At 42.0% G+C, this 24,329-nt stretch overlaps 1 protein-coding gene across 1 annotated transcript; it reads left to right on the top strand.

Annotated features, from left to right (window-relative positions):
* On the top strand, positions 1-24,113 carry Snx18 (sorting nexin 18; the record flags this gene model as incomplete). The annotated part of the gene is given in 2 exon segments (XM_005392757.2): positions 1-1,013; positions 21,490-24,113. Coding segments are annotated over 2 exon segments (1,267 nt in total), but the record flags the coding sequence as incomplete, so codon positions are not given.
* Positions 24,114-24,329: the final 216 nt, after the last annotated feature.

The raw sequence follows: 24,329 nt of genomic DNA, 5'->3' as shown, positions 1-24,329 counted from the left end.
GGGCTCGCGGGGCGGCGCGGCGACCCCGCAGCACCCCCCGTCCGGGGCCAAGAGCTCGGCCACCGTGAGCCGCAACCTCAACCGCTTCTCCACCTTCGTCAAGTCCGGCGGGGAGGCCTTCGTGCTGGGCGAGGCGTCGGGCTTCGTGAAGGACGGGGACAAGCTGTGCGTGGTGCTGGGGCCCTACGGCCCCGAGTGGCAGGAGAACCCATACCCGTTCCAGTGCACCATCGACGACCCCACCAAGCAGACCAAGTTCAAGGGCATGAAGAGCTACATCTCCTACAAGCTGGTGCCCACGCACACGCAGGTGCCGGTGCACCGGCGCTACAAGCACTTCGACTGGCTGTACGCGCGCCTGGCGGAGAAGTTCCCGGTCATCTCGGTGCCTCATCTGCCCGAAAAGCAGGCCACAGGCCGCTTTGAGGAGGACTTCATCTCCAAGCGCAGGAAGGGCCTGATCTGGTGGATGAACCACATGGCCAGCCATCCGGTGCTGGCCCAGTGCGACGTTTTCCAACATTTCCTGACGTGCCCCAGCAGCACTGACGAGAAGGCCTGGAAACAGGGCAAGAGGAAGGCAGAGAAGGACGAGATGGTGGGTGCCAACTTCTTCCTGACCCTGAGCACACCTCCCGCCGCCGCCCTGGATTTACAGGAGGTGGAGAGCAAGATCGACGGCTTCAAGTGCTTCACCAAGAAGATGGATGATAGCGCTCTGCAGCTCAACCACACAGCCAACGAGTTCGCGCGCAAGCAGGTGACAGGCTTCAAGAAGGAGTATCAGAAGGTGGGCCAGTCCTTCCGCGGCCTGAGCCAAGCCTTTGAGCTGGACCAGCAGGCCTTCTCCGTGGGCCTGAACCAGGCCATCGCCTTCACCGGAGATGCCTACGACGCCATCGGCGAGCTCTTTGCCGAGCAGCCCAGGCAGGACCTGGACCCCGTCATGGACCTGTTAGCGCTGTATCAGGGGCACCTGGCCAACTTCCCGGACATCATCCACGTTCAGAAAGGTAAAGCCCGGCCTGTCGAGCAGGGGTGTGGAATGTATTGTTCAGGCTGGCAGCGATGACTTTGCCGGAGTTTCCGCTTTATTCTCCAGGTCCGGGAATCAGGCAGGGATGTGGGTGGATAGGCCTTGCCTTAGCGTGTGCAGTGGATCCTTGGGCAGGTAGCTTTCTCCTTACTGTACTTTCCAGGCAGGGAATGGAAACCATTGCAAAGTACTTTTTATGACAGTGCAATCATTTTAGAATTTGAATGGCAGGGTAATGACGTGCTCAGATCTGTAATCTTGTGACTAGGGGACAATTAGGGGACTCAGACCATATTAAGGCATCTGTGTGAACACTGCAGTGTCGCTGGTGATGGGAAATGATAGGGAAGACCGGATGTCTGCAAATAAAGGTAAACCTGCGGCTTCCACCCTCCACACCTCAATCCCTGCTGTAGTAAGATAATTAGGATCGTTTCTCTGAGCTGAAGCAGTGGAACAACTTCCTGTCTAGGCTTCTTGAATGCAGCCTTTGTTAAATAAGGTAAAAGGTCCACTGAACTTCCAGGAGCCTCATTATTTTGACTTTGGGATAAGAAATAATGTTGTTTACAAGAATAGTGTAGGAAATGTGAATGCATGGTATCTGAATGTTGGGTCTGAGAGCAGTTTCTGTTACCCAGTTGGCTGTCCCACTGTCAAGGGTATGTTCAGTAGTTTTTAGTGTTCCCAGCTGTTGGTAAAACGCTGGAATTGCAAGTTGTTTTTTTGGTTTTTTTCTAACAAAATTAATAGCAGTAGTGTTTGACCTAGCGTTAGTCACTCATGTGCATTCTGATATAATGCTCCAGTAGACTGAGAGAGAATGAGGAGGTGAAAGTCCAGTACAGGGGATGGGGGGGGGGGTGGGGGTGGGAAGGGAGTCGGCTAATCCAGCACCCTTCTGGTGGACACTCCTTGGATAAGCAGGTCTGGCCTTTGTGTTAAGGTGGTGCTCACTACCTTTCCAAGTGGGCCAGTCCACTTATGAAGATCCCTGGTCCTTGACTTGTTCTTTCTTGTATTGAACTGAAATGTGTCCCTTCATTGTCTTTCCACTCCTTGGAACCACACGAAATAAATCTGTTCCTGGACATGTCAGGCCTTCAGACGTTTGGAGCCAACAGTCTCATTTTCACTTCCTTCCTCTCTGCTTCCATCCTCCTTCCAAGAGTGACTGGGTGTCTAACTCTTAATGGGGCTGAGAGGGGCAGTGTCTCATATGTCTTGGATCTGTTCTTGCTGCTGTCAGATTGCAGTACCTGAACATCTACAGGACTAATTGTGGTAGAGAATAGTAATTTGGCAATCTACAATTCATAGATGCATGCCAAGATTGAATTAGCTTTTTGAGCATTAATATTGCTGCTGGCCTGTATTAAACTTTCATCTACATTCCTTACGGTTGTTTTTTTTACTTTTTCACAAGAGGTATGAATCCTTTACTTTTTGGCTGGTACAGTGAAACTGACTTTTTGAGTTTCTAAGGTGGAGTCTTAACATTTAAATTTCCTTGTATTACGTCATTCTGGACCCATGCAGGCTGCCTGTTTACATATTTCTTTGAGTTTATGCAAATTGTTAGTAAATAGTTGAAAGAGGGCAGAACCAAATGTAGTCACCTGCAGCCCCATGCAGAAGAGCTATCTACTTCAGGTGGTATCAGTTTATTCACTGTTTATTTTTTAAAATGTGATATTTACTTATTTTATTAAACTTACTCCACCATCTTTTTTTCATTATTAGTACATGTTTGCAGTACATAATACTCACATTCCTTGTGTGGAGTTGCTTCATTACATAACACACTCCTATTCCTTTTTTTCATCCCCTTTCCCTCCCTTTCCTCTTCCCCTACCCTGCATCTCTTGATCCCTCTCCTACTAGAAAAAGATCTCTCTCCCAACTTCCTATTATTGCCATTCATGCCTGCTACTCAACATTTGTCTAGTGCCCTGCTGTTGTGTCAGAAAAGATACGGTGTTTATCCCAAGGACTTACAGTTCACTAAGCCTTAAATCATACATTTCATTTTTTAATCCTAGAAGGAGAATTGTCTCCGGTTGTTTGGGATTTGAAAAACCTTCATTTACATTATTAATACCAGTGTCATTTTATGTAGTTTGGACAGATTCAAGGACACTAAACATGATCTTCAGGAACTAGAACTCCTGTTGATATTCGATATAGTTTGTTTCTACTGTCGCCTTGGTGTGTAATGTACAGGGAGCCATGTCCCTAGATGGCATGTCTTTGTAATGTACTCCCATTTAAAGCTAACGTGTGTGGTACATGAGGCCAAAAGATTTGGTCACAGCCTGTATTTATGGGTGCTGGCGGCTTTTAGGAGTGCCCATGAGGTGGGTGTCATAAGCCCCAGTAAAGCTCTTTGTGCACGCTCAGGACTTGTGGGGTGTGAAGAGCAGCTTGGCTCCCCCTCCCCCAAACCTGGCTGCGCAGCTGCTATTGGACTGACTAGTTTTCAGTCTGAGCACTTGGGCGTTTGTTTACTGGCGGATTTTTTTTTCTTCTGTAAACTGTTAGAAGTACAGTCCTACCAGAAGTGTTGACTATGATTTTCGAGAAGAAGGTAGCAACAACAAGAAGGACAAATAAAAATCTATAAGCAGCTTAACCATTGTTTTGTTTGGGTCCATAGTTAATATTTCAATTTAGAGAAAATTCTTAAAATTCAACAAAAGTTCAAGATAATTATTTTACCGATCAAGGCTTCGTTGTTTAAGAGAAAAGCAGTTTTTCACTGCTTTGACATTTTATATGTTCTCATCGTAGCTAGGAGGCCTGTGCTGAGACAGAACATGATTCTAAAGTGCCTTTTAATTACTAAAGCAATTAAGGGAAGTTAGAGTTTTTTCCTTAATTCTTAGAGGAAAGGAAAGCAACATTAGGCTCCTCTGAGTCTGTTTCTTATCACGAGCCTGCTGTGGTTAGTTAGCTTTTAAAGTGCTCTAGACCCATGCTGTTTGATGCTGTATCCATGAGCCCCATGTGGTACCTTAAAATTCAATAGGATGAAAACTTCAGTTCCTCACTCACACTGGCCATATAGCAAGTGCTGAAATAGCTAGTGGCAAGCGTGTTGGACAGCAGAGGCGAGGGACACCTCTGTTGTTGCTCAGAGTTGTGTTGGACAGCACTGCTTCAGACAGTTGGCTGTAGTTCGTTCAGGTTCAGTTTAGGTTTCTCCAGCAAACAGGATGTCTTTCATTGTACATTCCTGGTCGTCTCACAGCATCGCTTCTCTCCGGTATAGACTTACTTAGTAAAAACGGGTGGGCTCGGGGGAGCACTTTCTTCTGGATCCCTGGTTGCACAACTTCCTGGGCACTTGCCACAGGAGAGCAGGTCCTCAGTGCAAGTGTGCCCATCTTTTTGTGGCACTCTTGTCTCAGAAAACACACTGATCTGTGGTAGACTTCTGAGGCCATCCTGGTGGGGACCCAGTGACACAACTAAGGTGGGAAACCCAGGTACTCTTAATGTGGTGGGCTGGCTTTTTCTGGCTCTACTCAATACTGAAACCATCGTTCACGTGAACAAAGGGTTAGTTCAGCACTCAACGAAAGTAAGGAAAGCCATATGGTTCCTTCAGTGAAAAGAGAATTCTAGAATTCTATTTTTGGGTGCTGTGCCTCTGAGCTATATCCCTGGTCCTAGAATTCTATTTTTTTTAAACCAACTAATGGAGTCCTAGATAAGCAGGCCTGTTTAGATTAATGGAGTAGAGTGGGGAAGAAAGTTTTTTGCTATAGTCTGCAGTACATTAGAAGAGAATTCAAAATTTATTTCAATTTTTATTTGTAGTTTGCTTTGACCTAATTGGAGTTCCTTAAAATTTTTTATTTCTAGGTAGCTCATTGATCTGGGAGTATGCAGTATGCACAGGTCTGTCACTGATCTGGAAGCCCTATGGTTTTGATTTTCTTTTATTGAAATGGTAGCATTTTCTCTTTTTGGTTTTTATTACCATGGCCTACAGTGTGTCTTTATAATGCTGTTGCTTGTGAGTTTGGCGTAATATATAGAGTATATTTCACTGTCAGTTTCATAGGGTATTCAGTTTTGTTTCCAAAGATATGATTAGTTTCTAAAATTTAGTAAAGCTAAATCTGGATGGCAACCAATTATTATGGTTTAAAAGCTTTACATCTCTTTCTTGAGGAATATTGCAAAGGGGAAAGACCGTAAAAGTTAGTTTATGAGAAATAATTGTTTTCATCCGTGTTTACAAATATAGGCTAGATGACTGCAGTGAGTCGCCTGAAGTCAAATTGCTTTATTCCAAAGTAAAGGTATACAGGCATGTTGACTGATTTGTTGGTAATGCCTGCCTACTTTAAGCCTTGTTGAGCAGGGCAGCAGGACTAGGTAATTAAACAGGCAGTTCTGTTTTCTGTACTCGTAAGTTAAGCATGCCAAATCTATTTCTTTGGTCTCTGAATATTCCAGATGGAGCAACTTTTCAGCAAAAAAGTAGCCCTAGGGCCTCAGGAATGGAACACCCATAGTGGTCCTGTCAGTCCTGCAGGGCAGAGTTTCCCCACTGTGCTTCCTTTTACCACTAGGAACGTTGGTCTCTGGCCCTCAGACGTTCAGTAAAGATAGCCAGTGGCCCCACAGGGCACCCAAGGTAAGGCAGAGTTGCAGGGAGGCTTTCCTGTCTGCTCCCCATTCTCCTGTGGCTAAAAATAAACTTGAGCAGGAGATGCCAGAAATAAAGAGAAAAGGGCTACCCTATGCTCCAGTGTCCCTGGTCTGGCCTCCACCCCCAGCTGTTTTTTGAAGAGACTTGCCTCTGGTTGTAAACTTTGGCCATATTTGTATTTTCCCGGGTAACTTTTGAGCTTTTGAAATAGATGACTCCATTTCTTGGTTAGATGTGACTTCCGGGGACTGCCTTTGTGAGGGAGCTAGGTGGGTGCCTTGGGAGTGGTGCCTACATTTCTTTTTTGAGTCATGCAGCCCCTTCTCCTGATCGGACTGGAAGCCCAGACTGATAAACTGGTCACAGCAGAGCTGAAAAGAGGCAGAGACAGATTTTCACTTCCACCCCAGCTCTTCTAGGAACTCTTGGCACCGATGGGCCCCATTGGACTTTCCTCATTATGGAGAAATGTCATTTCTAGCTGAGTATCTTAGGATTTCCAAGCATGATGGTGGAATCCAGAGATTGGAGATATATGGTGATCCACTTAAAAACATGACACTTCCCCATGTTGCTTTTCTTTGGGCAGAATAATTATTTGTAAGCAAGTATAAATTTAAAGTTTAATACCAAATTAGATTTAATGTGCCATCTATTTGTGAAGCTCCATTATGTCATTCAATGATTATCACAAATAAAGTGCACCGTAAGACATAGGTCTGTTTGATGAGATTCTATCCAGAAGATGGACCTGTACCAGTTGCCACCTCACATTTTTACAGCTGGAGGGGTTCTGGATTCTGGATTCTGGATTCTGGAGGGGTGGCTGGCATTGAAAGAGAGCCTCAGGAGTCCTTGGACTAGTGTCTTGTGTTGCTGAGAGCTGGAGTGGGTGCAGTCTGCTTGGAGATCAAAGGCTGCGTGGTGCAGATGGGGTGCCTTGGGTTTGACAGGAGAGCTGAGTTAGCCAAGAAGTCTGGTGTGCAGAGTGTTCTCTCTGTGCGAGGAGGCCTGTCTGTGGACCCGCAGGAGGTCTGGTGGGCCAATGCGTGGCTGGTAGCGTGGAAGAGCTACTAGCCAGTTATTCTAACCTCTGTAAGCTTCAGTTTTCTCATTGGCTAAGTGGGAACACTCCTTCACAAGGTCCTCATGAAGATTAAATGTTGTGATTCATAGTCGCTACTCATTAGGTGTTTAATTTTGAAAAGTAGAAAGGTGCTTTTAAAATGGGAGGCACCTTCCTTTAAAAGATGACTCCAGTAATCTTATCCTACCAGCAACCTCTTACCCGCAGAACTTCAAGCAAAAGCACAAAAGCCCAAGGAAATTAGTATGGCAGTAAGATACTGTATATATTTGAGTCAGGTTGTCCGGTATTGCATACTAGAAATAATTAAGGGTGACAGAGGATTAAATACAGGTGTTGTAGAGTGATCACTTTGTTCTTCACATTAAGGAATTTATGTAAATTCTTTTTTTTTTTTTTTAATTTATGTAAATTCTTGCTAGCCCTCCTCTTCCTCCAAATTAATTTTGTTCTGGGGCACATCAGTTCAGCACTTCTGATCTTTATTTTCATCATCTATAAATATGAGGCTCATGGTTTCCTAGACAATATTTTGTTGATTTTTAATAGCATCATTTCTGCATTTAAAATAAAATAACTCTGAAGTGTGCAGTCAACATTTGGACAGCCTGAAGGCTGCTTTTAATAGTGTTTTGTCTGGGTATCTGACTGGAAGTTGGAAGCATGAAAATCCTTTATCAACTAATGGAAAAGAACATTTACACACTTTTAGTTCATTTCAGCAAACATGGCTTACCCAACTAGGTGCTCTCAGTATGAAAGTGATTAGTACCTGGCCTCCTGCTACTGTTGAGGGCCCCCAGGTGTTCTGAGCCTGCAGTGGGATGGAAGCTGGAGCACCTGCTGTGACCCATGTGGGGGATGGAATTAATAAGGCCACCAAAGAGATACACTGTGACTTTCTTCCTCCTGTGAAGTAAGCTTCATTTCGAGTTCTAAATACTATCTCTTCTCCAAAGTAAAAATAATCTAATCTTATATATACACTCGATGAAACTTTAGTGGGAATCATTTTAGTCAGTGTCATTTATGTCCTTTTCTTGGAACTTTTCATCTCTCCTTGTGATTTCATTCTTCCTCCTTTTGCTAAAAGATTTTATTATTTAGCAGAAAGGAAGACAGTAGTTAGGGAGAGATACTAAAATTGTTAGATGTATTCATAGATGATCTGTTTATTCATAGATTTAAACCCGACTTTATTGAACAAATATTTAAATGCCCATCTCAGTCCAGACACTATTAAAGATGCTCGGGCTAGATCAGTGACCCACATAAAAAACACCACACTTGAGCTTATGATCTAGTAGGGCAGGGACACAAAATAAAAAACCGGCACAGTAAGTAAATTGTAGTGCATGCTGGGGTGTGGGGTGTGTTTAGGGAAAATAAATGGAGTGGGGAAAAGAGGGCTTGGGAGGCAGGATGAAGTATAGAAAGGATGGTCAAAGAAGCTCTTGTTGCGGAGATGCGAGTTAGGCTGACTGAAGGAGTGGTGCAGTTATCCACGCAGGTGTCTGGGAGGCAAGCTTTTCAGGCAGAGGGACAGCCAGAGCAAAGACCAGGGTCAGGTTCGGCCTGGCAGGTTAAAAAACAGCAAGGGGCTACTGTGGATCTAAGGGGATTCCAGTAAGAGGGAAGGTCACAGAGGGTGAATTTGTAAGGTTGTGTGGTTGATTATTAGGACTTAGAATAAAAGTACAAGTGAGACAGAAGACATGGCAAGATTTTGAGCCAAGAGATGACATCCAACTGGACATTTTAACAGAATGCCTCACATACTGTATGAGAATAGAATGAAACGGGGCAGGAGCAGGTGTGAGCAGGGAGCCAGTAATCTCCAGTAATCTGGGTGAGCGCTGAGGGTGAAGACTTTTAGATGGTGAGGAGAGGGTCCCACTGTGAGTGTATGGAAAGGTCGAATCAGGTTTTTCTGAGGGACTGGATATGGCCTATAAGAGAAGGAAGCCATTAAAAGTGACTGCACAGATTTTGGCCTGACCAACAATAAAAATTGCTACTTATGAGGATGGGATGAACAACCAGGTCTTTAGTTTTCCTCTTAGATAGACTGAGCTCCTACATTCTCAGCCACAGCCCCACACCCAACACAAGCACAAAGAGCCAAATCCCAGATTGTGTCCTTTTCCACCAGTGTCTCACCTGGAGCTTTTTTCTTTGAGTAGTCATCGTATCCAGTGCTTCGTTATTGGCCAGTGTATAGGGGTCATGCTTTTGTGATCTCCATTATATAGCCATACTAATCTATACATATATGCTTAGTGAATGCTGTTAAATTAAAAGTAGGCACTCAATAACTACTTCATGCTTTGATTTTGAAATAGATCTCTTCAAAGATTTAGAGGATACTTTGGTTTTTCTGTTTTTATGGTGCTGAATAACAATTTAAAAATGTACAGGAAGTAAGGATAGGATCTGGATATATTTTATGGATGAAGTCGTTAATATGTGAGTGATTTAAAAGTCTTAGACTTAACATGTGAAGTGACATTACGCAATTCATTGGAGAGAGGAGGGGAAGTTTGAAAATGCTTTATTTTATGTGCCAGAGAATTCATAAGAATTACATATCTTATGATATCTTTTTATGTTGCTTTCTTGGTGTTTAAATTGTGTATACAGTGTACAGACACACACTTCTTTTCTCCTTGGTAAACTTTAATGATAATACTTTTATCGTGGTCGTTTTTGCTTAACTCAGAACACAAGATCCAGAGAGAGTGCATTCACTTAGTTAATTGTCTTGTATACACACAGCGCTGAGCTTAGATGCTGAGCCGGAAGTTCCTGTCCTCCGGTAAATGCAGTGCAGGGAGGTATGATGAGGGTACGGAGAATTAAAATAAAGGTAGATTTAATTCAGTGCTGAGAATAAGAGAGCACATAGGAGTCCAGAAGATGGAGAGGCATTGCTGGTTTGTGTTAGAGGTTTGGGTGAGTGGAGAGCATTTGGTTCCTCCTTAGAATGATGGCCACATTTGAGTTTTGGAGGAACAAAGGAAGTATACTCCTGGTCTCGGACGTTCTTTAGGATAGGTTTGATAAGCTTATAATGCTTGCTGTGTGGGTTCCCTGTATCCAGGTCAATGAGGAAGACTGACTAGCTTCACTGCATATTGTGCATATGCAGTTGGGGACAAATGCCATGATGTAAAGTAGGGCGGAGGAGGGTGTAATTAAGTATGGGGGTTTTGATTCAGGAGTAGTTTCTATTAGTCTCAGTCTCACAAGAATTTTGAAAACAGTTGAACTTTTCCCAGCAAAGCAGAGCAGGGGCGAGGCATTCCACACTGAAGGAACCATGCATACAGAAGTCTAAGGCGCAATTCTGGCTGCCTCTCAGAATCACCTGGGGAGTGATTACAAGTGTAAATTGAGATCCACGCTGGATATGGTGAATCTGAATGTCAGGATGATATTCCCCAGATGTCTTCAGAAAGAAACTTGATGTGCTTTTTTTTTTTTTTTTTTTTTTTTTTTTTTTTTTTTTTGTCTTTTTGAGTCAGTGTTTCACTGTGCAGTTCAGGCTGGCCTTGAACTCACTCTGTAGCCCAGGCTAGCCTCGAGCTCACAGCAATCCTCCTGCCTCAGCCTTCCGAGTGCTGGGATTACAGGCATGCACCACCACACCCGGCCTTCATGTGCTTTTGATATACTGGAGTATTAAGTGACCCATGGAGACGGGACTATAGACTACCAGTGAGCATGCTTAGAGATGGTTTGGAACAGGGGTCTGCAGACTGTGCCTTGAAGACCAGATCCGCCTAGGTTCCTGTTTGTGGCGCATGAGCTGAGGATGGTTTTTGTATTTTAAAATAGTTCTGCTTTTTAAACAATTATGAAATACCTACAGAATAGCCTTGATTTTGCCTGTTGATCTGCAGAGCCTAAAATACGTACGGTCTAAACCTTAAAGAAAATATTTGCTGACTCTTGGATTGGAGAACAGGCAGGTCAGTGGGATGGGAATATGAGAGGCGATCGTAATGGCCATTCATTATTGAGCACTTACCGTGTGCTCATCAGCATCCTAGGCACAGTATTTGCATTATGTTTTGATTCCAGGCAGTAATGAGTATGACAGAAAAGTGGTTTGTGAGAATGGACACAAACCATGTGGGCTTGCATTCCAGTCAGCTTCACTTACGGACTTAGCTTCTCTCAGCCTCAGTTTCTTTTCTTTTCCTTTCCTTTTTCTTTCTCTGTTTCTTTTTCTCTCTCTTTCTGTCTTCTCCCCCATTCACTCTCTCCCTGCCTCCCTCCCTCCCTCTCTCCCTTCCTTCCTTCCCTCCTTCCTTCTTTCCTTCCTTCCTTCTTTCATTCATTCCGAGACAGTGGCTCACTATGCAGTTCAGGCTGGCCTTCAATTCACTTTGTAGTCCGGACTGGGCTCAGACTCCCAGTGATCTCCCTGCCTCAGCCTCCCAAGTACTGAGATTACAGGCATGAGCCACTATGGCAGCCTCAGTTTCTTCTGTGTAATGTAGAATAATTATTTATTTTTTATGGTTTTAGGGCCGAATGTTTTTAAAATTTTAGTTATTAGCTATTAGTTTCCTAGTACTGCTGTTACCAGTTACCACAAATTGGGCCGTTTAAAACAAAAGATTTATTCTCTAAAAGGTTCTGGAGATTAGCAAGTCTGAAGTGAAGGTGTTGGCAGAGCCATGTTCCCTCAAAAGGCTTTAGAAGAACCCCCTTTTACTACTTTCCAGTCCTGGGGTTGCCCGCCATTCTTGGAGGTGCCTGGCCTGTGTTGCATCACCCCAGCCTTGGCCTCCGCGACATTCTCCCTGTCTATCTGGCTTTTTACCTTCTCCTCTCTTAGAATACCCATCACATTAGATGTAGGACCTACCCTAAATCCAATGTGGTTTTGCCTCAACTACTTGCATATGTAGTGATTCTGTTTCAAAATAAAAGTATAGCCACAGATTCCAAACAGATCTCAATTTTGGGGGCTGCTGTTCAACCCAGTAGTTACTGACGCCTCCAAAAGGCATATTATCTCCATCTGGTGGCTAAGGGAAGTTAGATGATTTCTGGAATCACAACCAATAAGAGGAGTCAAGATTTGAGACCTGGGACTGGTGCTTCTTACCCTGTAATAAATAACATGGTTGTGGAAAAGTTTATTTTTTTTTTTTCCATAGACAGTCAACAGTCCCTAGGAGGTGTTAAATTTAAGTGTGAGATCTTAATTGTATTCAAAAATAGCTAACATATTTTGAGGCCTTACTATGTGCCAGGCAAGGTGCTTCATGTTTTATATTATATTCACTTAAACCTTCTGGGAGCTTTTGAAGTAAATACTCTCATTACACCTCCTTTATAGACAAAGCTGAGCCACAGAATATTAAGCTTGGAATTCTTAGTGGCATCGTCTGGCTTGTGCAGTCTGGCTCCCAAGGAAAGACTTCAGGAAGGTCCTCCTACTGGGCACATGCAGACGGGAGGAGGCTGTTAGGGTAGTGCTAGGCAAGAGAATGGCTTCAGAAAGCAGCAGGTGAATTTGAGACACCTGCTAGATAGAATGGCAGGACTTGGTGAGATGCTGGCTGTCTGGAGGAATCTAGTGTTACTTGGGGTTTTAGGTTTGGATGATAGAAAATAGTAAAGGCAGTAATAGAAACACGCAGGGTAAGAAGAGGAGCAGAACTAGAAGGAGAAGGAACAATGCTGAAGGGAGTTTTATTTTCTGGGCCTTTTATTGTTTTAATTAAAGGTAAAACCTTTGTTTCTTTGTTCCAGGAAGATAAAAGGATACCCAGGCTAAAATAAATCTCTTAAATAGAGCTGCTGAGTGGAGAAGCCCCTCCACACAGCGCGAGGCCAGAGCGTGAAGTGGCACCAGCTCTTGACAGGAGCTACTGGGGAGCTGTGAGCTGCATGCCCCAAGCCAGGGCTTTCTAAGACCTGTAACTAAATACCTGTGGTCTGCAGCAAGACATTTTAAGCTAAGACGTCAAAGTTTTTGTTTTAAGACTCAAAATTTTTTGTGTATTTTGAAACTTGATATATTACTAGGTGCTTTGCTTTATCTTTTGTTGGTTATGTTTATGACTCTATTCAGGAAGGTCTCGATGCAGCCAGAGTTTCTCACAGCCACTGGGTACCCGGTCCCTTCCAGCTACAGGAAGCGGGAAGAACTCTAGGGGAGAGAAGTCCTAAGTTTAAAACAGCTCATTCAGGAATTATCTCCAAGGCCTGGGGATCATCAAGTAGTGTGAGGTGCCAGCCAGTGTGGCACAGTGGGCAGAGCTGAGGAAAAGAACACTTGAGCTCCCTGTCAGTTGGCGTCCCCATAGCTTGTGATGAGAATTTCCCTTACACGGTAGACATTATTTGGGAAAAGTACTTGAAAGCAAGAAATATATTCTTTGGAATTACTCTTTTAACTAATATAAACTACAACCCTCTCAGAAGCTTTCGCCAACCCTGGCTCCTGGAAGGCCCTGGCCGCGATGGCATGCACCTCCCAGCTCCTCCTGGCGGCTCTTGTCAAGAGCCGGTGCCTTTTTCCCTCTCTGCCTGGGGTGGGTGGGGAGAGGGGTCTTCCTTTCAGCTTTATTTAGGTGTTTTGTTTTTGGTTTTGCTTAGGCTTCCCTTTATCTTCCTAGAACAAAAGAAATGAAGGTTTTACCTTTTGTTAAAAGTAGTTTCCAAAGGTCACTCTTGTCTTTGGAATACCTGTGTTTGTTGTATGTAAAGGGTAAACCCAAAATGCCAGCAGCTTGCGTGCATCTGATACTGCTTCATTATTCTTTGAGTATAAAAGATGTAAGAACCAATAGTTGCCTTTGTTTTCCTGTGCTTGGGTTTTAATTTAAAGTCTTCATCTGTATTTGCTTAGCTGTGGGAAAGTCAGCATTTTCACCATTGTATCTAAACACATTGTTTCTTAAAACTATCACTATAGTAATTGCATAACTTAATTTTCTTTTTTTGGTGCTGTGGATTGAATGTATAGCCTTGGGCGTACCAAATATGGGCTGTACCAGTAAGGTACACTCCCAACACATTTGCTATTAATTAGAAACTGAAACACAAGAACCTTTATGCATATAAATTTGCAGGATGAATAGCTTGTTTTACCAAATAAGCCACATGAGATATAATCATCTGATTTGGTTTTCCATTTTGGATCAAGGTGATCTATGTGAATAAATGTGCATAGTGAGTAGAAGTAATCATTCTTTTAAGGCATTTACACTTGTGAATGTTTTCATTCATACTGAATGTCATTCTGTTCTTGGACATTAATTAGGTGCTTATTGAATGAAGCTAGAAGAGCTTCTTATCCAGGATATAGCAAAACTTTTACCTAAAACAAACTACTTATTATATCTTCAGGACTAAACCAAGCATAGAGACTTGTATGTTTTTCATCAAGAAGCAAGTAGGTTTTTCTGCAGCTTATTTGCCTTGTCTTGACTCTTTTCCTTCCTTTATAAAATGGCTGAGTTCTCTTTGTTGTTTATTACAGTTACGAATTGAAAGTAAAGTTTAAGTTAATTTTGATAGTTTGAATTTTGTCCTGGGTGTAGCTTGCTTTTCTTCATTCCCATGCACATGTGAAACGTGGAATTTTGATAGTCCTTGGCTTTAGGGGCCTTTTGTCCCTTCAGAACATCACTTTCCTGGCTGGAGGTCAGTATTTGCTCTCTTCCTTATTTGTTACTGTGGTCCCAGCCTGGAGCCCACTTAGTACAACATGGTGCAGGAATAGAATTCTGAGGACACAGAAGACGTTTGCAGTCGGGCATCCCCGGGATGTGGGCTTCCCAGGGGCCTGGCACACACTGTCTGTTGAGGCTGAGTGTTGGAGTCTGAGGGCTCTGTGGGCCGACTGTCACATTGGGCCAGGTACAAGGGAACCACTCGAGTCAGCCAGATGCTGACCACCTTACTAGCATTATTTAGTTTCTCAAAACTTCACTTTCTACCTCTGAAAATGAAGGTGATGATTTCTTCCCGTTTGGGGTCAAAGAGGAAAAATTGAGACATGTAAAGTACAAGCCACTGGCATGTATGAAGAAAGTGGGTCTGTGTGACCGTCATCTGGGAACACTGCCATCTCACTTCTGTGAATTGGGTGGATGTTGGGCTGTGCTTTTCTAGACATTTTACTCAAAAGACTGTCACAGAGTAAATACTATGGTAGAGAGCGGAAAAGGTTGTCAGCAAGTGGGTGGAGACCAAAAGGGAGGAAGGAAAGCGCAGGCGGGTGGGCGAGTTAATAGGGAGCTAGCAGGAGTTTGACCTATGGATACTGTGATAAGATTAAAGGGAACTAGGCCACACCTACCAAATTAGCATTGTCTTTCCACGTTTCACATGTGCATGGGAATGAAGAAAAGCAAGCTACACCCAGGACAAGCAGTTGCCACTCAGATGTCCCTGTGCCCTTCAGCCTGACTGTCCCTCATACCAGGGCTGTGGTTTTCCTAGGGAATGGTCTTAGAAGGAAAATCTGCTTGATGTTCTTGGCACATTCGTGATTTCAGAATTGAATAAGGTGCTTTTTTAAAGGGAAAAAACATAGTCTTTGGATCAGTGTTGCTTAGTGACTGGGCCTTTGAGTAGTGCTTTGGGAAGGACAGAACACACTGAGAAGAGGAGATGTGGGTGAGCAAAGGAAGGCAGAGTTGAGGTACAGAAGCCGGTCCAGTGGGGCTAGCAGCACTTGGAGCACAGAAGCTCCATGTGCATTAAGAGGAAAAATTGGAAGGGACAAGCAGCTTTCTTAAAAGAAGTATGGTTCTGCCCTGGTTCAAGTGCCTGAAGCAGTACAGCATGTGAGGATTTTTCTGTCTCATTTTGCTGGGTCAGAGCTTGCCAGGAAAGTTGTTCTTCCCTGCAGAGCAGAAGTAGAGGCCACGGAACAGTACAGTTCAGTTCAGGGAGTGCAAGTGCATTTGCTGGTGTGCTTGTTTGTTTAGTTTAGCCTGCAGTGGGCTTTCAGTGTGTGCTGAGGAGCTGGGCGACGTCAGCACTACCGCGCTCGTTTTAGGGAAAAACAAAACAAAATAAGAAAGTGACATTGAAATGCTTCTTAAACATTAGTTTTTATTGATGGAAATAGTTTAATGACATGCTGTGTAAATAATGTAGTACTTTGCCAATAGATCTGACTCTTGGATCATAATTTATAAAATGAGGTTTTTTAAAGTTTGAGTCCTTTAAGGTAGTAATATTAATGAACTCTGTCAAATCTTTTTGTCTTAATTGTCTTTTATTCATTGAAAGCATGGATTATATAATCTTCATAAAATTGAGTACATATGTATTATAAACAAAGACAGTTATTTCCTGCTGTACTCTTTCCAGCCTGAGCATACTGTAAAGCTATTCAAGATGGCTTACACTGCTGAGAGACAAAGAGAAAAGGTAGGAGAGGGATGGAAATGAGTTTAGGATCTTAGATTTTTGTGGAGCTGGGTTTGGTGATGGAGAAGTGGAGCGGAATGTCTTCGAGCCTGGGCACTTGCCGTAACTATGAAAATGAACCACGTTAGGGATTTTACATGGACAGAATCTACACTGGACCTAGGAAATGTTGTTAGTGAAGGGCCCTAAAGCAAAGTGAAAACATGGGCTTAGATTTCCTTTCATATCTCCATATGTGGAAACAGCAGGGCCCTGATAACACTGTAGACACCTTATGGAATGGACAGTTCAGAGGGCCAAAGTATTAGTGGGTAGGTGGGGCCAGTGGGTGCTTTGTCACAAATTAGCGATGGCACTTTGGACAAATGACTTAATGTCTTGCTTGTAAGATTCCAAGAACTGTACCAAAACTCTTCAGAGGCACTTTCAGCTTAAATAAACACCTCCAGGCTCCAGATGTGCCCTTCTAACCTGAGGGTCAGCTGTAGGGACTCTTGGCAGGCTGGAAGCCACTGAGAACTCAAGGCTCCCTCTTCTGCTTTCTGAGTAATACCAGGGTTATCCATTTCCGGGTGGAAAACTTGCTGTCCTGTGGAGGAATCCTAATAATTCACCAAACCAATAATTAAATTGAGTGCTCAACTGAAATGTTTCTCTCAACACATAAGTGTAACGAGAGACCTTGTCTCCGTCCCTTCTGCCTCCTTCCCAGAGGCCCCCAGGGGAGGAACACTTGGCGGCTGTAGGGCCTGGCCCCGTGTCCTGCAGGGCAGCCTGCCATACTGTTTGTTGCTTGCTGCCGCTGTGGCTGGAGTGCATCACCTCATTTTGAATAATACTTTTTCCTGTACTTCAAGTGCGTGTCAAGGATTTGTTTCCAGTTGTGTGACTTGGGTAGTTGCACTACTTTATGTGCTATCTTATTGGAAGTAATATTTCCTTCAGAACCAGAAATGTTCCTACCTTCTTTAAAAAGAACGTATTCACTCTGCTCTGTACGGTTAGCCCTTACTTGGTAATAAAGTCCCCATCTGCGCATAGTATTCCAGATGCAACTAGGTAATGCCTCTCTGTTAGCCCAAAAAACAATGCCATAGCTGTATTCGTACATCCCTTTTCTAAAAGTCTTTTTCCATCTGATCATTCCTGTGTATTATTACTTCTTAAAATGTTGCCCTAACCCTGAGCATCATGGGGTCTTTTGTTTATTCTCACAGTGTAGCTTTGGAGCTTGGGCTCCATTGTTTCATTTCTCCTCTTTATTCTTTTGTTTTCTTTTTCCGTTTTGAAAGCAGTTTGGCAATAATGATGCTTGTAAGAGGAGGGAGGTGGCGGAAGACTGGTTCCTTCTAAATTAGCCACTTACAGAGTAGAAGTAGAGCTTTTGAAACCTTTGCCTAGAAATGTGTGGTCCCTTCACTGTTTAAATTCTGGGCAGTGCTTTTAGCTTTTATTTTACTCTCTTCTCAAGTTTGGTAAAAAATGCAGTATAGCTGAGGGAATGCTGCACAGCTGCTGTGATGCTATATTGTAGCCCTGCATCTGGTTGTATTAGTCCTCTGCAGTTGTTCTGAAGCAGCTACAAATTAATTTGTAAAGCTATCCTGGAAGTGGCAATTTTGCCCCAATATTTTTCACTCTTTACATTGTTAGACCTGACTGAAAATGTTGCAACCTCTGCCTTTCCTGCAGTATTTACATTTTTAAATATGAAAAGATGTGAAGTGTGAAAATGTGTAAGATGAATCCCAGCTTGAGAATTGCCAGACCAACAGCTGTGTGTTTGCAACAAGACCCAAATTCAAGTTCTGATAGTAATAGTATTTCACTTCTTACCAGTGCTTGTACTTTCATTTCTATTGGAAAGATACTCTGGTGTGAATTCAGAGATTAGCAATACGTGGGTAGGTAGAGGTGGGACAGAGAGAAACTTCTTGGGAACCCTGAAAAGCAACTGTGTCAGCCCTGTAACCTTGGTACTGCCATAGTGTGTAGTTCTGGTGTTTAAAAGATATCACATTTATTTCTGTTTATTCCCCATCAGTAAACTAGTAAATTCACTTCTGTAATATCTTTCATAGGAAGAACAACACGTTATACACTTACTGTTTGTTAGACTATTTAGGAAAAACTGTAATTGAAGGGTTGTAAAATCAATTTTTTAAAAAAATGGCTTTTTTGTAAAAACATACCTATAATCATCTTCTTTTGAAAGTGGATCTGGGAGAAAGTCAGTTTAGCTACATTTCTTCATGAATTTAGGGATGCTGGGCTGGCCCCACCCTCGCATACATGTCTAATTGTTACTGTTCTGTCAGTGTGCTCTATACATATGAGGTCTTCCATAAATGTCCTTTCTTTTGTTCATTCTTTCTGTCTGTCTGGCTGTCTTTTTGAGATAGGGTCTCACCGTGCAGTTCAGGCTGGCTTTGAGCTCACTTTGTAGCCTAGGCTGGTCTTCAGCTAACAGTCCTCCTGCCTCAGCCTCCCTAGTGCCGGAATTACAGGTGTGCACCACCACGCCCAGCCTATGTATGTTCTTTAAATGAATTAAAACTCTTCCCCCAGAGCCCAACCTTTTGGGGGCTTTAAAAATAGCAGTATTGTGTTATTTACCTAATAGCTTTATGCTATGAAGAAAAATGAATCTTAAATTTTTCCTTTGTTCTTTAGTATCTACCCTTAGATAACTTGAAGGTACTAAATCCCAAAAGGTCCTTGGGCCTTTAGTACCTGTTATGAAAATGGCTGTGAACATAAGGTGTGAAAACCTCAAAGCTGCTCATTGGTTAAATTGGTTGTCACATCCGCAACACTATATAGTAGAATATAACTTCTAAAAATGCTGTGATCTGACTTGGTGTTTGACAAGCTGCAATTTAGTTGACATCAGCACTACTCCTGGCCAGGTTTCAGAGTGTCTTGCTGCTGGACAGCATTCTCTAATTACAGCAAGGCATACTTCAGAGTATTACAGTGCAGGTTACAGGTGCTACACAGCTCAGCGTCTGAGCAGGGTAGCATCCTCGGTGCTTCTCCTTACTGTGTGAACTTCGCCTGTGCCTTCCTCGGGTACCTTGGATCAAAATCAGATGAGAAAAAAAAAATAGTCATGTCACCTGAGACATTTTCCTTCTAATTTTCTTTTAAAAATTTTTTAAACATCCTTCATAATTTTATATTCTTAGTTGTGTTTTTGAGATTTTTCTCCCTTGAGTTCTACCTCCTTTAAGTCTGGTTTTTTCAACTTCAACTTTTGTATATAAAATGTGAAACTTATACAAATATAACAAAGATAATGTGTTACAGGAATTTTTATTTTCTTTTTTGGTGGAGAGAGGTCCTTTTTGTAAAACAGAGTCGGCCATTATCAGTGCTTTATTGATGCTGTCAGCCCTAGAGGAAATACTGAGTGAGAGGCCTTGAGAATGACATCTTCTTAGCCTTCAAGCGCGAGGGGGCCGGGGTCCCGGAGCCCTGCGGACTGAGTGGTCTCCTCTGCCTGGCAGGGCACACTGCTGTCTACAGGGCCGCTTGGGAGGTACGCCGGCAAGGTGTTTGTGCCCTTGCCTGTGGCTGTGTCCTCCTTTCTCCAGGGTCTGTACCTTTTCACATAAAGATCTCATTTAGAGTAAATGCATGACAACAAATGTGTGGGTGTGTACGTTCCTACAGAAATATGTATGCTTATCTATATAAAATTTGTTACCAGTAGTTTTGAATGTCTCAGGTCTTTGTTTTATTTTTGTTGTTGTTGATTTTGAGAGAGGGGCTCATGGTATAGTTCAGGCTGGCCTCACCGCAGCCCTGCCTCAGCAGTGGGCTTACAGGCATGTACCACCATACCTGACTATTTCTTAGGTCTTTGAACCATGCAAAAAAGTACATTGTTTTACCTGTAATGGTTTTATTTAATAGTAGTTTATTCTGTATTATTTTTGCAAGAGATCTGAGGACATTTAGATACAGGGCAGCTTCCTTTGTATGTTATCATAGGTAAAACTGAACATTTGTAAAGCAAAGTCGTTTGCTTCCTGACTTCCTAAACAGGCAGCCGTTTTCACTTAGGAGTGCATCTTCCCAGATCACCAGGCCGTGACCTGGCAGTTTCTGCGAGGGTCTAGCTAGTCTTTCAGAATGCCTCATTGTAATGAATACTAGATGGAGTCAGAAAATCTGATTTCTTAAACTGGCCGTGTTCAGGTGATCTGAGGAGTATCATAACTCACTCCCAGGGACCCATGAATTTCCTGCTGTCAAACCTCCCCTGCCTTCTGTGTACTCCTATGATACTGTGTTCCTGGGGAGGGTTCTCCCTCATGTGGCACCTGCCATATGACCAGCTTCCCAACGTCACCCCTGCAGTACCGCCTGGGAACAGTTCTTGGGTAGCAGCAACCCCAGTGGCATACTTTTGAAGTCATCATTAGGGCAGATTATCCCTGTAGTCCTTAAAATATGATGAATTTTAGTTGTTCAAGTCCCTCGTTTTACCGCAGTGAGTGTTTTTATAGAGGAGGAGTTGAGGACCAGGCACGTGTGTGTAATTCACTCCTTGTTAGCTACTTAAGCCCAGTATGGACCCAGGATGAACCAGGCATGGGTGGGGCCAGCCCTCATAAGGGCAGCCTTTAATTTTATACTTGCAGCATTGCTAAACCAAAGCATCATTTCCAGATGACAGCCCGAGTTGGTACTAACAATTCAGAGCCTGGTTCTGAAATCTTATGCAATCATTCTACTTTTAAGGAAGTAGGTTTATATATTTTCTGCAGTATTGTTTTTATATATAATTGTCTTAATGTGTCAATATAATGGTGTCACATTTTAAGCATGTGAAAACTGGTTAGTTTCTTGGTTAGTCTTTTTAAGTAGAATTCTTTGCAGTGTATTATTTGTTTAGAATAACATCTCTCAAGAAATATTATAAATATTTGGCCAATATGGCAAGCACTAGTATTTGATAAAGTGAAATTGTAACAATGGAAATGATTTCAGAAATACTATCAGATTTCTTCTTTTTTTTTTTTAAATGAGTGATTATACCACTTAAAAAATTCCAGTTCTACCAGTTTAAAATAGTTTAAGCAGGGCTGGGGATTTAGCTCAGCAGCACAGCGCTTCCCTGGCAAGCATGAGGTCGTGAGTTCGATTCCCAGTACCGGAAGCCCCCCCCCCACACAAAAAAAAAGTTTAAGCAAGTGTTTACAGTACCCAAGAATCTGTGTAACATATGCCTATATTATTAAGATATGTATATATACTTTGATTAATAATTATTATTTTTAACTGCAGGAGCTCTTACCAAAGTAAAGGAGAGTAGGCGACATGTGGAAGAAGGGAAGATGGAGGTCCAAAAGGCTGATGGCATTCAAGATCGCTGTAACACTATTTCTTTTGCTACTTTGGCTGAAATTCACCATTTCCATCAAATTCGAGTAAGAGACTTTAAGTCACAGATGCAACATTTCTTACAACAACAAATAATATTTTTCCAAAAAGTAACGCAGAAGTTGGAAGAAGCTCTTCACAAATATGATAGTGTTTAATAACTGGACATTGGATTATGGACTCTTTTCAGTTCAAGGATAATTTCTACAGCAGAATAAAAACTGCTATCAAAGAACTATTGCCAACTATCAGTGGTGGTACAAGGGTGGTTTTGTGTTCAACTGAAACTCAGCTGAATATATAATTATGTAGAAGAGAAACAGTTAATATGGTTATATAATAGAAACAGTACCACACATTGTAACTAAATTATACTATGTATGCCTACACTACCATTGTAACTTTTGGAATAATGATTATACTATTTGCCTTATTGCTTTTTGAAGTATGGGTATTTTAGTGCATACTTTGTAGACCTCAAAACCCACAAAGGGTCTCAAAGAAGCTGGCTGGATAAAAGCCTGCTGTGGATGCCTTTTTTACTCTCATAGATTGGGATTACCTAAATTCAACCTATTCTCTGTTTACAAACTCCAACTAGAGCAGCTATGCGACTTTGTGCCTTTAGACTCTTGGTTTTTCATTTCTGCTCCTGCCCCCCTTTTAAGTAAGCCCCACATTTTCTGATCAGAAGAGTGAAAGGCCAGTGCATTTGATGACAAACTGATGATAGCCTCGTGTTGTTGGGGGTGGGGGTAGCAGAGGATCAGTCATCATCAATTTGCACAGCAAGTATTATCTCCTGGTAAGATGCTGGTGAAGAGTGAAACTCATTCTTGTCCTTGGCTATGAAGTCTGTTGGGGAAGAGACGGTGCACTGTATTCTTTTAGATGCTACAGTATCATAGCCTCTTTACACAGGTGTTCTGAAAATGAGGTGGGAAGATTTCAGCAAACATGTCTTAAAACGTGGAGAAGGAGGAGTCTGGTCAATCAGGGGATACAAGTACAGAATCAACAACACACACTCTTTATTTTAGTTCTTAGGAAGATTTTCTTTTCTTTTAGCTTGAAGATTTTCTTTTAGTACTCAGTTTTTTGTTTTTAAATGGATCTACACTGTTAACTGATTGAGACTCCACTGTGATTCACTCGTTTACGTAATCAAAAACTTTTCAGGGATGTCTGTAAATTTCAGTGTTATACGTCATGAAAAGTAGTGTTGGTTGATCTAAGGAGGGACCAGAAATAATTTCTACTATTCCAATACTGAAGGAAAAACTATTGATTTATACTGTGTTTTAAAAAAAGAAAATATTGATAAGCCCACCCCGAGGCCACTGAACCTTAAAAATTATTTTAAATATATTCTTTTATTATCATAAGGGAAATACATATGGCTAAAAAATACCAAAAAGATTCAAAAGCAGCTTCCTTTAAAAAGCACAAAGAGGTTCTGGTTTGAAATGCTGAAATCTCAATGTTTTTATAGTTGCTGAGCTAAATAATGTGATTCTTGAGTTTACGGATTTAAAAACTGTCACTGAAAGGTTAAAGTATCTACTGTTTTTATGAAGTCAAACTTACGCTGCCTCAGAACTCCAGGGTACTAAAATGGTAACACGGAAGTAGAGGTTAGTTTAAAGCAGTGGTGAGTCACAATGTTTAAAGAAAAGGGTCAGTTTGCAGAAAGTTTTAAGAAAAGGTTATGGGAATAATTACTCAATAGCACAGTTACTCTCTAAAAAGTAATCTCATATGGGTTGAATTTTTAAGATCAGATTACCATAATTTTGATCTTTGGTCAAAACTTGATACCCTAGAGTATGTAGAGCCAGATTTAACACCATGTGGATTTGTTTCTACCACAGATATATAGATATCTCCAAATACATTATTCTCTAAAAAGTAACCCTCTCGTTGATTACAAAGTACTGTTTGTAAACAAAGCCCATATATATGAAATATTAATTTTATTGCAGAAGTTTGGAGGTTATAATTATAGCATTTAAGTTTGAGTCTTATTGGACAAATAAGCACTATGCTTTTCCAATTAATTTAAAGTCACATTTGCCTCTTTATTTTGACGATGTTTTGATTTTCTTTTAAAGTAAAATCACTAAGCTTGTGCAATGGTAGCATGGAAGTTATCTGAGGTGTCTTGTATGATTGTGCTTTAGCCAGGGTGGACATAGCTTAAATTATAAAAACTAAAGATTAAAGTACAAAGAAGTATAAGTTCATGCTGCCCACATCTAAGAGAACATAGATTCTTTATAACTGATTAACATTATGCCACTGATTCGTAGGGGGTTTAAATTAATTCTTTGGGTTAGAGCCAGAAATATTAGTGTCCATTTTCATCTAAACTCTTTATTTTCGAACGTTCTTGGTCCTGTTGAAACATTTCAGTATATAAAAAATACTGCAATGTTAATATCCAAGAGAAAAGCCATTATCATGTGTATACTGGTCATCATGATCAGTGTGGTACAGTTTTTTAAAAAATAAACTATCATGCCCTTCAAGCCATCATTTGTCTTTATTTCTAGCATTTGTGATTCTGATACATGATGTGTTTGTAATGTGAGGACTATGCACCTGAGCCTGGTTTTGCTATTTTAGTTACAGAGTTGTTATGTGCTGTAGTTATAATGCAGTGAGACTGGTTCTGTGGCTATGCATTGTCATCCCATTATCCTTCCAGTTTGTTTTATCTGAGAGTACAGTTTCCACCCAGGATG

Source organism: Chinchilla lanigera, unplaced genomic scaffold, assembly GCF_000276665.1.
Source record: "Chinchilla lanigera isolate Chin_1 unplaced genomic scaffold, ChiLan1.0 scaffold00045, whole genome shotgun sequence".
In the NCBI taxonomy this organism is placed as follows: Eukaryota; Metazoa; Chordata; class Mammalia; order Rodentia; family Chinchillidae; genus Chinchilla; species Chinchilla lanigera.
Note: the sequence above shows the minus strand (reverse complement) of the source record. Positions and strands in the feature narration are given on the sequence as shown.